Source organism: Desmodus rotundus, chromosome 10 (genome assembly GCF_022682495.2).
Source record: "Desmodus rotundus isolate HL8 chromosome 10, HLdesRot8A.1, whole genome shotgun sequence".
NCBI classification, from domain to species: domain Eukaryota; kingdom Metazoa; phylum Chordata; class Mammalia; order Chiroptera; family Phyllostomidae; genus Desmodus; species Desmodus rotundus.
The window spans coordinates 35,722,740-35,736,237 of record NC_071396.1 but is presented as its reverse complement, the minus strand read 5'-3'; the positions used below and the strand labels follow the sequence as shown (position 1 = coordinate 35,736,237).

Genomic DNA, 13,498 nt, shown 5'->3' with positions numbered 1-13,498 from the left:
ACCAAAGGGTAGGCCTTGTGGAGGACACTCTGCCAGCACATATCTGTTCCATGCGTGCCCCGTGCTACATCCGTGCTGCTCGTACAACAGTGTGCCGAGACGTCTGCTGGGCCACGCCTTCCAGGGATGCTCTGACTCAGTAAATCTGGGGACGATGTAGTGACCTGCACTTCTAACAAGCTATCCAAGTGATTCTGACAAGGAGGTCTACGTTTAAAGGAACTTCCACCTCCAGAATGGGAATTTGGGGATGAGCAGGGAGAGAGAGACGGGCTGGGTGATGCTGTTCAGAGGGAGGGGGCAGGGCAGGGTGAGGCCAGGAGACAGGAAGTAAGAGGAGTTCTTAAAGGGCAGTAAAATGTACGGAAGACAAAATTTCTGTTTTTCAGGTTTGCCTGAGGCTCTGATGGTGGAAGTGTTATATGGGAGGTAATTTCTGTTTGTGCACCTTTGGAATGGTGCAGAGGTTGTGCATGTTCAGAGTAAAAGTATCTGGGTTGTTTGGAAGTACGCGGAGGTCACTCTGTCCTTCAGCTCAACCTCGCCTCTCTAGAGTCAAGGACAGTATCACCCAGTCCACCCAAGTCAGTGCAGTTTTCCTCCCACAGCGGTGGTACCCTGCTAACTTCCTCTTTCTCCGCTGAGTTCTTAGGATGTTGAGGAGTCTTTTGGATTGAGGGAAGAATTGAAGTCCTGGGAGAAAATGAGATCCCCGAGGGGCAAACAAGAGGCCTGGACACTCAAACATTCAATTGGGCAGTCCCTGCAGGATGCGTACTGTGTGCGAGGTGTTGTGTTTGGCCTTGAGGATTCAGTGGGGACCGAGATTGGCACTGTTTTGCCTTTCTAGAGCTTGGAGGCCAGTAAGACAGACAGGCACTGTGCAGCTAGTCATACATCTGTGTCATTCAGTTGTGAGTGAAGACTTCAAAGGACATATGTCAGGTGCTATGAGATTATCGAACAGGTGGTTTTACCTAGTTTGAGGGGACAAAGTCAAGGGCAAGAGGAAAGAAAGCACTATTGAAAAACACAAAGATGCAGCAGCCCAGAGGTGGGTGGAGAAGTCAGTCATGGGGGGCAGAACCAAGGAGAAAGGGATTTCAAGGGCAAGTTTGTGGTCATTGGAGTCCACAGCTGGGGAATAAAGGAAGGTGGGAGCTGAGGCGGTCTGCTGCGTAGAGGGATTTCAGCTGTTCCCAAAAGTTGCAGGAGTGAGAGAGCCAAAGCCAGATGGCAGGTGGTTAATGAGTGAGAGGGTGAGGAATCTTAAGTATGGGGACAGGGCTCTTACAGCCACTCTCGGACACTTAGCGTGAAGTGCCTTGTAGCCTTCTGGCTCCGTTTGCCTGGGCTCCCCAACGAGATGGATAGCTCCCTGAAGGTTGTGGTGATAGCCCTGCCCCCAGCACTGAGTCAGCAGGTAGAACGGGTCACCAGACAGGCCCAAGACCTGCGATCTGGTACAGGTTCCACCACCCAGGAGCCCAGGCTGTCGGCTGAGCCTGTTGCCCCATCTATGAAGTGACGCCATCCCTGCCTTCCCTCCCTGCGGGCTGTTGGAAGGCGCTGGTAGGACGGCAGCGTATGCAAACAGACTTTGTGGACTGAACATGCCTTTCTGTGGAAGGTACTGAGAATGTTCGGTAAATGACAGTAACCACTTAGGAAGCTCTCTGACGATCAATTTTTTCTTTGTTTAGATTTGTTCCATATATTGGGATTGTGACAATCCTCATGAATGACTATCCTAAATTTAAGGTAAGATCCTGTGCTTTATGTTTCATTGAAAAGTGATCTTTTGCTAAATTTTGGAAACTATTAAATGGATTCCACTTCAAAGATAGAAGACTAAGCGGACAGGTGAGTAATACGCCACGGGCCTGTTAACTCTGAGGACCTTGCGCTTGGGAGGCCCCTCTGACCTCGCTCCATCTTTCTTTTGCAGTACGCCGTCCTCTTTCTGCTGGGTTTGTTTGTGCTGGTCCATCGTGAGTAAGAAGCTGCCTTGCTGTTCCTGGGAGATGCCCTCCTTTTCGTTGCTGGTGTTTGGAGTTGATGCTGGTCTGGGGTTGGAGTGGAGCGCACATGCTGGCCCTTTTTGGTAGCGCTGGTTTGCATTAGTTTCTGTTTCCACGCCAGAATCTGTGGGCGGGCGCGTGTGCACCTCGGCGTGCACTTGAGGGGACTCTCAATCACAGGGTTTCATGTTGTCATTGTCACACTTCAGCATTTTTGTACATCGGTGAATTTTTTATATTAAAAGGTTGAGCCAAAGCCCCCAGTGTTTGTATTTTGAAGCCAGGCTTCACTTCTAAAGTGCCTACAGAGTTCTGTCAGGGAGCACGCAGCTCTGCCCGAGTTCGAAGTCGCCAGTCCTCCTCATGATGGGAATGGCATAGACTGAGGTGGTCGGAAGTCTTAACTTTTCAAAATTTTAAATAAAAGACTTTGCATATTGAACCCTTTATCCCTGACTTGTGTTTGCCGGGAAAGTTTCACGCAGTTTGCCTTCCGTGCTGGTTCTCAGCGCCCCTCGGGGGAGAAACAGGCTTCAATGTGAATAGTCCTTCAGCTGAGAAGGTCGTCCTCACACTATCAACTGTTTCTTTGTTTGCTTGTTGCATTTTTTTGTTGTTGTTTTCGTGAAGCCAAAGAAGCTGTCGTGTTCATAGGAAGTCTGAGTCACAAAGTTGATTCTTCACTAGGATGTGACTCAAATGTGTATAAACCCAGCTAGAGCCGATGAGAGGCTCTGAGCCTCCCTGCGCTACAGCCTCATCCCCTCTGCACCTGAGACACTGTGCCCTGTCTCCCGGCGTGTGTGCTCCTGGCCCTGGGGCAGGGTTGCGGAGCGTGCTGGAGGGCACACTGGCCAGTCGTTTTCTGTGAGCTGTCATCTGCCTGGACCTGCCCTCTTGAGTTCCTGGCTTTGCTTGGGCAGACTTCGGAGGCCGGGTTCCAGGTGGTGAAAGCAAAGCCCAGATCTGTTTTTCTTTCACTATTGAGGCAGTGAGGGAAGTAAAAAAGTAGGGAAAGCTGATGTGTTTTAAGCACAAAATACTCTTGAATACTTTGTTCTCTTCTTGTATTAATCTGAAATCTCAAACAAGTATTCTGTTTGGGGCTAAGTGCAGTTTCTAGTATTTGTTCACCTGAGGTGGACCTCAGTTTATACTGTACTGCTAGTGGAATGAGAAGAGGGACCGTGGGGCCCCTGTGCGGCGCAGTGCCGTCCGGAGCCCACTTTTGAGGCTTCAGCCTTCAAGCTTTGGATATGGGCTCTTAATGATCCCAACAGAGCGTGAAACTTGGCAAGTCACAGCTAACAAGTGCCTCCTTGAACCTGTCTGAGAGGCTTCTGTTTTCTCCTGAGCCAAGGAGAATGCTGAATAGCCCCCATGTGTCGATGGCAGAGAGTGGCCGCTCCCTCCCCCTTTTCCTTGGCGGGCAGGGGTTGGGATTTACCGCTCACAGAATCAATGCCCTGGCTCTGTTTGCAGACCAGCCTCAGGGAGTCTCAGAGATCCCATCTTGCCTCAGTGATGGCGGCCTTGTCCCTCCACCCTCAGCTGCCCAGGGTCCTCCTCCTCGTACACTGCCTGGGAGGGAAAACGTTAATATGTTTCCCACTTGCATATTTTCACACTCAGTTTTGTGACATTACTGTTTTTCCTCCTTTGCCTGGGTGCTCTACTTGGAATCAACAGCTAAATTTCTCCAAAAAGTAAAGAAATTGTGTACAAACATTTGAATTGCTCTATTAGCCAAAAATAAAATTTTTTTGTGGAGACAGGTATTATGTTCCCAGGTTTTATATTATCTAGTTTAGTGCTAAAACATATAGCGTAAAACTGGGATGTTGTACTTGTAACACAATGTATTTTAAAAGCTCTTTGAAAATGTAATGTAAATGCCAGAGATGTTTAATTTGATGTCTTAATGGAATGAGAAGCTCTCTGAGATCTGGGAGCGCTTAATCATTGTGAGCCTAGGGAACCGAAGAGTAAGACTCGATAAAACCTCAGATGAGGTTTTGATAATGGGATTGTCTCCTGGCTGGAGCTCACCCACTCTGGCTACTCCCACTACCTGCTTGCAAATGCCTGGGCTCAGTCCGGTCCCTCCTCTCCTCTCTGCTCCCACTGCGCACTCGCACTTGATTGGCTGATCTTTCAGCTTACACTCACAAAGGTGTATACAGCTGGGTTTTTCATTTTCCCACCAAATTAGTCCTTACAAGTCCCGCATTTACCTCTGTCCTCCTGCTGTCATTGCTGTCACCTGAATCCAGGAGCGCATTCCTTGGCTCCCTATCCCTAGAGCAACTGTATCTTCCAGTTTCCCTGCAACATGCCGGTCTCTGCCTATTTTAGGTCATGTCCACCTGTTTATTTTAGAACCCCCTTTACTCTGAGAAGTATTTCTTTTGGACCATATATTTTGTTTACCATAAGTATTATGTACATGTGAAGTTCAGACTTTGAATTCAGCAACCATGAAGCTCCCATGTGCTGTGCCACCGTTTCTCCACTTACACTCTTGTTTCCACTTCTCTGTGTCTCCCTGTCTTCGGAGGTCATCGTTCTGCCTCCCTCACTCGCCCTGCATTTGCAGCCTAGTGCTACTTGTGTGAGTTTTGGGGCACAGCCTCAAGTTCCCTTCTCCAACGGTAAGCTGCTCCAGTGCCGGAGTTCCATTTTGTAGAGATGACTCTCTTTTCCCTGCAGCATCTAGCGGCGTGGACTGAATGTTCAACAAAACTATGCCTGGGAACCAGAGGCTGCAATAACTTAGGCTAGCATTAGTATTGAACTGTTATTCTGGGGCAGAGCATATGAACCATTAAAGCAATTTGTACTTCCCTGTTAATTACTAAGTACATTATCTTGGTCTTGCCAAATTTGAATCTGCAAACTTTCTCTCTCCATGGTTCCATTTGAGCAGCATGTTCCCTTCCCAGAATCGTTAATGTGCACCCTGTTTTCTTCTTTTGTGTGGTGTCCTTGGCCTCTTCTGTGTGCCTCTTCCCGGTGGGAGCGGTATCGGTGAGTGGCACTGTTCTTAGGGAGTCTCAGGCTTCCGGAGAGCCTACTCTTGGACTAAAGCCTCTGTTATTCTTGAGTACATATGTTGGTAGTTTGCATAAGTGTGTCTCCAAGTCCAAGTGACCCCTTAGAACATGGTGTGGGGGCTGTCTCAGCCTTTGAGGTAGCTCTTTCCATAACGTGTGTCACTCCGCTGAGCTTCAGAAATGATCCAGCTGGTTCTAGCAGCCGAATGGGTTGCCCACCATCCTCACGATGCTCAGTCAGCCCGCCTTCTCAGGCTGTCTTCTGGTTGGGTATATCTTTGGCACCGTCCTCCCTTCCTAGGACTATAAGCAGTAGCAGATAGGCTTTTAGAAATAAAATAACAAATAGGACCCTTCACATACACCTATGGTGAGTCTGGATCTAGAATTCTGTGTAACCAAAAAGTGTGCGAGATTAGAATACACAGGTGCAATCAAAAAGTAGTGAAGAGCCCTGGAGGGGTAGCTCAGTTGGTTAGAGCATCGTCCTGATATGCCCAGGTTGTGGGTTCGTTCCGCATTTGGGGCATGTACAAGAACCAACCATTGAATTTATAAATAACTGGAACAGTAAGTCTCTCTCTCTCTCTCACAATCAATAAATAAAAAATGTTACAGAAATAGTGAGGACGTTGCCTTCAAAGTATCATTCCAAGCGCCCAGGATTTTTCCAGCCTCAGCTCTCAGCAGATGCCACGTTCTTGTACCCTCACCATTGGCCTCACTGTGTGGACCCCCAGCCTTCACTCACGCCAGCTGCTCTGCCAGGAGTGCCAGCCCACTGCCCACCTGCTGAAAGCTTTCTCACCCAGCAGGCACTTATTGAGCATCTACTCTGTGCCAGATTTTAGGCCCTGGGGATACAAAGATGAGTGAGGCCAGGTTCCTCCTCCACCAGGAACTCAGCACCTTAACGGGGGCAACGTGAAACAGAACCTTCCCACATGGGATCCTAGGTGCGGCAGTAGCGAGGTGCACAGGGAGCTCAGAAGAGGAGCGTTTTTATTCCTGACCGTGTGCTCACGTCCTGCTCGGTGCTGCCTGGCTCTGTTCACGCTCCTCTGTGGCCTCGCGGGATGTGTGTCCTGCTCCTAACCAGTTCCCGGAATGTGTTAAGGCAAGGCCAGCCTCTGATGCACCCTTGTGCGTCTCGTGGTCCCCATTGCACTGCTCTGCACGTTTTAGATTTATCTGTGCCTTGCATTGTTTCAAAAGGGGTTTGGAGTGACTAATAAAGGTACGACACAAGATACGTGATAAGGTATAAAATAATTGAAGAATTTGGGATTGAAGTAAGTGGAAAGAGAAAAGGAAAAGAAAATAGGTGATAGATGCATCAAAAGATTGTCATGTGTGTTGGTTCTTAGCCCCACACATACAGCATGGGGTTCATGTAAACAGGGACAGGATGGTGTCTGTGCCTTATGGAATAGGTCTAATGGGACAAAACGACAACTACTGGTAATGAAACCGAGGACAAAGAAGTTTCCCTCCCAGGGCCTCCTCGCCAGGGCGCCACTCAGTAACCCCCATGCCTTCAGCGTGGGTGAGTTTGGCAGCTTCTGCCAAGAGCCGCCTCACGGGAGACCAGCTGGTCGCGTGATCGGCCTGGAGTCTCCAACTAGCTTTTCTGTAACACAGTGCTCCTTAATCTTTACAACTCATGGCCTCTTTGAACAAACGGACAACTCTCATGCCTCTTCTTCATTCTGATAAAATCTCCCGTGGATCTGTTACATCCAACCTCTTACCCTCACCAGCTGAGAATATTTTATCTTGCTTTTCCTGCACTTGGTATTACAAAAATTAGTTACTCTCATATAGAGTTATATTATCATATTGAATATGGCATTCAAGCTGTAGATTCTTGTTCTACCAATCTAGGAGTTTCTGGAATGCCACCTACTCTCGGTTAAGAATCGTTTCTCTTGAACCCTCACCCTAGCTGGCCTGTTCACGTGGGTTGGTAAGCTTTGGTTCCAGGAGTCCAGTTAAAAGGACTTGCACTCAGGACGCACATCACGCAAGTCAGCCAGTCGGCTGGCATTGAGTTTGATAGAAGCTGCCCTCCTGACAACCGATTTATGTGGAAAAGAGAGAACCTTGTATAGAATGTGTTTCCTGCACTTGGTCAAAAGTAGACGGAGCTGTGCTAGCGTTTCAGTGAGTCAGGCAGCTCCCAGTGGCACAGGCACTCTGCCCAGGCATTTCGTGGACTGCCCCGCCGCTACCACGCCTTTGCCACTATCCAGGGAAGGTTTCCGCCCTGTGAGGGCTTGGGGTTCACTGCAGGCTTTGCTTTTGCTTTTCCTGGGACTCAGCTAACAACATCGAGGACTTAGAATGCCATGTGCTGTGCTAAGTACTTTTGAATTTATATGGGTTTTTATTTTCTTTCACCTAGTCCTCAAAATAAGCTCCATTTTACAAAAGAGAAAAAACAGAAGTTCAGAGATTTGTCCAGCACCTTCCAGTTCCTGGATGACAAGCCAGGACTTGAATTCGGTTGCAGGATCATGTCACAGTGCTGAGCTGTAACCCATTTTCTGCCTTTGCAAAGTCTGGTGAGACTTTTATTTGAAATAAACTGCACAATAATATCAAAGCCCTTGGGAATTGTTCTTTAGAGTCTCTGGGTGGTTCTTTTGTGGATTTGCTCAGGTTAGTAAATCTCCTAGGTACAGTGAGATTCTCAGGCAGATTTCCAAGCAGTTAAACCTCTTTGACGTTTCAAGAGTATTTATTTCAGTTACTGAAATGCCCCCTGCTCTACACGACTGTTAACACCCAACTAATCATTCAGGCCGGCCCAGGCCTCTCGCTTCCGCACGGCCTCAGCTGCTGCCCTGAGGTCGCCCTGGGAGCAGCTGAGCTTTCTTAGCCACTGTGGGGTTGTCATCACATTCTCATTGGATGTCAGTGGAGGTGGCCTTTTTTTTTTTTTTTTGTCAATTTAAAAATTATTTTATTGTTTTTCAATTACAGTTGTCTGCCTTTTCTCCCCACCCTTCCACCCCACCCCAGCCCGAACCAACCTCCCTCCCCTCGCCTCCCCCATCCCCCTTGTTTTTGTCCATATGTCCTTTATAGTAGTTCCTGTAATCCCCTCTCCCCACTGTCCCCTCCCCACTCCCCTCTGGCTATTGTTAGATTGTTCTTAACTTCATTGTCTCTGGTTATATTCTGTTTGCTTTTTTCTTTTGTTGATTATGTTCCAGTTAATGGTGAGATCATATGGTATTTGTCCCTCACCGCCTGGCTCATTTCACTTAGCATAATGCTCTCCAGCTCCATCCATGCTGTCGCAACAGGTATAGGATGCCCTTTTTTTAAAAAATTGTATTTTGACCATTTCAGTTTCTGAAGTATTTCCTTATGATTTGTGTTCCTTCCTATTTGGGGAAATTGTATGAAATATCCCTGATCCTACCTTTGCATCTCTTAAAAAAGATTCTGCTGTTTTTCTGATGTGACAGCCCCTTCCTTATTCTGAAGAGAAAGACTGAGATATCTCAGCCACACAGAAGGGCACCAGCGCCCCGGAGGTTAGCCAGCAGAGTGGTTTTACAGCATCCTATTCTGTCATTGCTTTGTACTAGGCTCATTGATGTCGGATTTAAATTTCCGCTTTCACTTTCTCTTTTGTCCTCTGTACCTTTCATTTGTTTGAAGTCCACACTCTCGTTTTCTCCATTTGTTTAATTTCCGTGAAACTAACTTGCTTTGTGCATGAGTTAGCTTCTCTGTAAAAGGGACGGAATACTAGTCCTCAGTGCATCGGAGCAGTGCTGGGGATCACAGGACTGTGTGTGCGCTTTTGGAAAACAACAAAGACTTGGTTGTGAAAGGTGTTACTTGTAATGGATTCTCATTTAATGAAAATACAGCAAACAGTAATACGTGTCCTTTATTTTAAGCATCCTTTGATTTAAAAACATAGTGTTTTTTAAAGAAATCTTTGAAGAGAAACATGGATTTGTTGTTCCACTTATCTATGCATTTATTGGCTGATTCTTGTATGTGCCCTGACCCAGGATCAAACCCACAATCTTGGCGCATTGGGATGATGCTCTAACCAGCTAAGCTAGCCAGCCAGGGTGCAGTTTAAATGTTTTGTTGGTGTTACTTAGAACAGTGTTTGTCATGTATTTTTCCCTCCTTTAGTCATCTTTTGGATTATCTTATGAATCTTCCCCACATTTCCCATGGATGTCCTTGAATGTTGTACAAACCTGGGGAGAGTCAACAGTGAGCTCGGATGAGCTTCTGCATGCACCGCCGTGTGCCTCGCTGTGTCTTCCCAGTGGGAGGGATGGGGGCCTTCGGACTTCCCTGGCCATCACAGTGAACTTGGGGAACAGGCAGTTGAGGTCCTTGTCCTAAACCCAGAGCCTTATACCTCCGGGAGATCCCTTAAGTGCTGTCTCCGGCAAGCTACCCTCTCTGCTGTGCCTAATGCTTCTCATTCCTGAGGAGCGTTTCACAGCTGGCTCTGGAGCAGCTGCCCTGCTGCGTTCTCCAGGGTCCTCAGAGCTCCTCTTTCCTGTGCTAGGCTGACAGATAAAATGATCCCAGGGACATGTGGGGGCAGCCTCAGAGCTGCGGTTGGAGCGGTGAGCCCAGGCTGTGTCAGAGGAGGCTTGGCCTACTCAGAGCAGCATCCCAAGGTTCCTGCAGAAGGGAGGTGAAACCCAAAGTCAGCACCTGCTCCCTCTGCCCCTGCGAAATCTAAACCAACTTGGTGTTTAAAATTGGGATGGTAAAACGGAGTGGGTATGGTTTAGGGAAAGCAGCCCTGCCCCGGTAGAGTGGTCCCAACAGACCCGAGTCTGATTCCAGTGTGGTATCTGGACCAAGGACCTGATCTGGAGCCCGTTTCCAGCTATGAAGGGAGAGGCAAACCTCCTGAGAAAGATCCCCGCAGTTGTTTCAGTGGGGCAGCACTCAAGGCCAGCTCCTGTGTTCTCCCACCAATTACTGCTTCCGAGGACTGGAGAAGACAGGATGGGCGTGTGACTGATGCAGAGGAGAAGGAGGGGGTCACCAAGGGGGTGACTGTTACGGGAAGGTGACGAGAGCTATATCTGTACACCATGGCTGAGCAGTGATGAGAATGTAGAGAGGTGTAAATGCCAGTGGGGAGACGAGAAGCAATGCGGTTGGGGGAAAGCCAGGGCCGGAAGTGGAGTGACCTTGTCCTGTGTGTCCTGCTCCTGGGAGGCAGCTCCTCATATACGCTTCCCCTTGGGGTGGTGATTGGTGGGGCGAGCAGGCTCCATCACAGCCGTGGCATGTGGTGTTCCAAGGCAGGATCTGGAGCCCAGGGGTTGGCCTGCACCCCACCCCTCCGCCATCACTCCGTGCCCTCTGTCTGTCCGTGAGACTCACCTGTGTTTCCCTTCCTTCAGTGCCCAGCAGAGCGCCCTGAACTTTGGGGATTAGTAAACATTTAAGCTAAAGGAAATGTGTTGTTTTGGAGTGCCTACTCATAAAACGATGCCACTGACTCAAAAGTTCTTTCCCAGGAAGACTGGGCTGCTCCCCTGGGGGAGGCAGTGCTGAGTGTGAGTGGGCAGTGCTATAGGACGGCTGCTTTCTGCAACAGAAAACTAAAAATGTAAAAGTATTAAAAATAGGGCAGTGTGGTTATTCCCATCTTCTGTCGAAGAAGAGTGAGGTTCCAGGGTGTCACACCGCTTGCACGTAGACTCCTGGTCGAGTGCTGGTTCCCGGGGCCCAGAGGTCCGCCACCTCCCACCAGCCCTGGCGGGGCCAGCAGGGCCCCTATGGGGTGGGGCACCTTATCTCGTCATCACTCTACTTCCCCGCCCCAAGCACCTGCTGCGATTTCTGCCTAGTGCTAACCTGGAGCTCCTGAGTCCGCGGGAGGGAGAGAGGGGCCCCCTAGTACCTTGGTCTGTGCCTGCTCGGACGTAGGTGTGACGCTGGGGGAGCATCCTCGCCCCGCTCTTACCCTTACAAAAGGAGGCTTAGAGGGGGCCGTGCGCGGGGAAGGCCGAACACCCCACGGGAGCGTTGCCCACTGGAGCGGGAATCTGGGTGTGCAGGTTGTGGGGGACCCTGTGGAAGGGCTGGCAGGGCAGGGCGGAAAGCAGGGGCGGCTCCCAGGGCAGGCTCCGCCCTGGGGCGCGGGTTTAAAAGCGAGAAGGCGGGCACCGCAGGAAAGGCTCGCAGCTCACACAGAGCGGAGCGGCTGCGCAGCCTGGGCACAGACATGGCCCTGCGGGCGTGGGGCGCTCGGCAGCTAGGCAGCATCCTGCTCTTCGCTCTGCTCACGGCCAGCGCCGCCTCACTCAGCTGGGATCTCCCCGAGCCCCGCAGCCGGGCCAGCAAAATCCGAGTGCACCCACGGGGCAACCTCTGGGCCACCGGTAAGTCTTTGGGACCTGGGCAGGTGCCCCTCACCACTGTGCTCTCAACCCGTTTTCTTTCTCTGGCTGCCCCTCTGTCACAGACAGAGTGTTTGGGCGGGCGGGGACCCTGGAACTCATCTGATTTAGTAGATGGGGAACTTGAGACCCAGACAGGTCAGCGAGGGGGCTAAGGTCCCTCAGCCAGTTTCAAGCAGAGCTGAGGCTGGACCCTACTCCTGCCTGCCAGCTGGTGGCCCTGCCCTTAAGCAAGACCCTCTAACCTCTGTGTGTCTTCTCCCTGCGCCTCCACCTCCCAGACCCCTCTTCCTTCTCTGCCCTTTTCCACCCTCTCTAAGTGGGCCCTGGCCCATCCCACCGCCTCCCTAGCTGCGCCATCCTCTCCACCCCCTCCAGCTGTTCAGGAAAAGGTGAGGTGCAGGCTTGGCCACCAGCCAGGGATCCTTATGGCTCCTCAGTGAAGAAGAAAGAGGTTGCATATATTCCTGCCATGAGAACTAAAAGATGGGCGAGACCTGGAGCTTTCCCACTCTGAGAAGATCCTCGCTCCCTGACTTCCTTGTGCCTCGGCACCTCCTTTCTAGGTCACTTCATGGGCAAGAAGAGTCTGAAGCCCCCCAGCCTGCCCCTACTGGGGACAGCCCCCCACGTCTTCCCGAGGGATCAGACACTGCAGCTGAGTCATGATCTGCTCAGGACCCTCCTGCTGAGGAGACCTCCTGGCACAAGCCCCGGCGGCCCACCCCCGCGCACCCAGGCGAGCCAGGCCCCACCCCGCTCTCAGCCAGGGCTGCCCCTCAGCCCAGCACTGGCTTTAGGGTGTGCCTGCCCGGCCAGGCATGATGGACCCCACTGGCCCTGGTACTCTGCTGCTGTGTGCAGAAGGCAGAGTGAGGTGGTAGATAGGGGTGACAGTGTGTTAGGCTGAAAACCTAGCTCTTAGTAGCTGTGTGACCTTAGACATGTCACTTAACCTTTCTAAGCCTCATCTTCCTCATTCATAAAATGGGGGTAATAGTGCCCATGTCCCATTAAATGAGATCATGTCGTGCTTAGTGTGATGCCAAGTGCATAGAGAGTGCTTAGTAAATGGGAGCCAGTATAGTGCGTGAGCTCCCTGGCAGTGCCTGTTGCTGACTCACCTTTGCATCCCCCACTGTGCCGAGCATGGAGTGCATACATTTTGAAAGAAGGGAGGGGCATGCCATAGAGAATGTCCAGCTCAGTCAACCCTCCTGACCCTCCCAATGCCCAGAACTACCCCACCCCTGGGGACCTCAGATGAAAGGATCAGCTGAGAGCTAGAGCTGGCCGAGTCTGAAGGGAGACGATGTCACCTCTGGGTCTGTTGGTCTTGAAAGCCTGAAACATGCAGACCATCTAGAAAATCTCAGACGACACTGTATGTGGCCCTGGGGGACGGGCTTCAGAAGTGAGTCGGGGAGTGAGAACACTGACCCTGGCAGAGGGCCAGGCACCAGAGTGGACTTTATTTCCATGATCTCCCTTCACTGTCGTGACGGTGCGGGTGGGGCTGTTACTGTGAGAAAACCACTGCCCCGACCCCTTCCAGGCCCTTCCTCAGGGAGAGAGGTGCAGGGGGGCCTCCGATGACAATCTGTCCCTATGTGACTCTGTGGATGCCCAGCTTAGGAATGGCAGGATGCCCCTATCAGTTGCCCCCTCCGCCAGGGTCAATTCCTCTGTGTTCCCTTTCAGTACAGGAGGCTGCTGGTGCGAGTGCTGCAGAAGTGATGCCATTAATGAGGAAGATGCGACCACGTGGCTTAGATTGTGCCCACCCAAGGAAGGTGCTGAATGGGATCCTGGTAGTGGCCCCATCTGGTTGTAAGTCCTGGGCTCAAATCTCTGTTACTCCATTACTGTGATTTCTGGTCAGGTCACCAGGAATATCACCAATGCACACACAAATTACGTTCCTGCTGTATCTCTTGCGTCCCTGTTGAAGTGGTGAATAAAAAGCCCTGCTTTTTACATAGAACGTCTGGTCCTCTCCTTCCAGCATGTTTGA

At 50.6% G+C, this 13,498-nt stretch overlaps 2 protein-coding genes across 4 annotated transcripts in view; both read left to right on the top strand.

Moving 5' to 3' along the window:
• SEC11A (SEC11 homolog A, signal peptidase complex subunit) overlaps positions 1–2,463 on the top strand; it is a 40,388-nt gene extending 37,925 nt beyond the window's left edge. For both annotated transcript variants that reach the window (XM_053912521.1, XM_024561624.3), the window contains 2 exons: positions 1,704–1,761; positions 1,949–2,463. In XM_053912521.1, coding sequence (XP_053768496.1) covers positions 1,704–1,761; positions 1,949–1,999 — 109 coding nt within the window. In that variant the 3' untranslated portion in view covers positions 2,000–2,463. The remainder of the gene's footprint in view (positions 1–1,703; positions 1,762–1,948) is intronic.
• Positions 2,464–2,568: 105 nt separating this feature from the next.
• Positions 2,569–13,454, top strand: NMB (neuromedin B). Of its 2 annotated transcripts, none has more exons than XM_024561906.3 (3): positions 2,569–11,466; positions 12,051–12,223; positions 13,191–13,454. In XM_024561906.3, exons 1-3 carry the CDS (start codon positions 11,310–11,312, stop codon positions 13,353–13,355), a joined length of 495 nt encoding a protein of 164 aa, XP_024417674.1. In that variant the 5' UTR covers positions 2,569–11,309; the 3' UTR covers positions 13,356–13,454. The 2 variants fall into 2 exon arrangements, with proteins under 2 accessions (XP_024417674.1, XP_024417675.1); XM_024561907.3 differs by having other exon boundaries at positions 12,051–12,227; positions 13,159–13,454.
• The last annotated feature ends 44 nt before the right edge of the window (positions 13,455–13,498 follow it).

What these genes read in the sequence shown, in the direction of transcription:
- NMB (XM_024561907.3), top strand. Translation starts at nt 11,310, where the DNA reads ATGGCCCTGCGGGCGTGGGGCGCTCGGCAGCTAGGCAGCATCCTGCTC. An exon ending in GGGCAACCTCTGGGCCACCG is followed by an intron (nt 11,467 to 12,050) that starts GTAAGTCTTTGG and finishes CCTCCTTTCTAG; the next exon opens with GTCACTTCATGGGCAAGAAG. An exon ending in ACCCCCGCGCACCCAGGCGA is followed by an intron (nt 12,228 to 13,158) that starts GCCAGGCCCCAC and finishes CCCCTCCGCCAG; the next exon opens with GGTCAATTCCTCTGTGTTCC.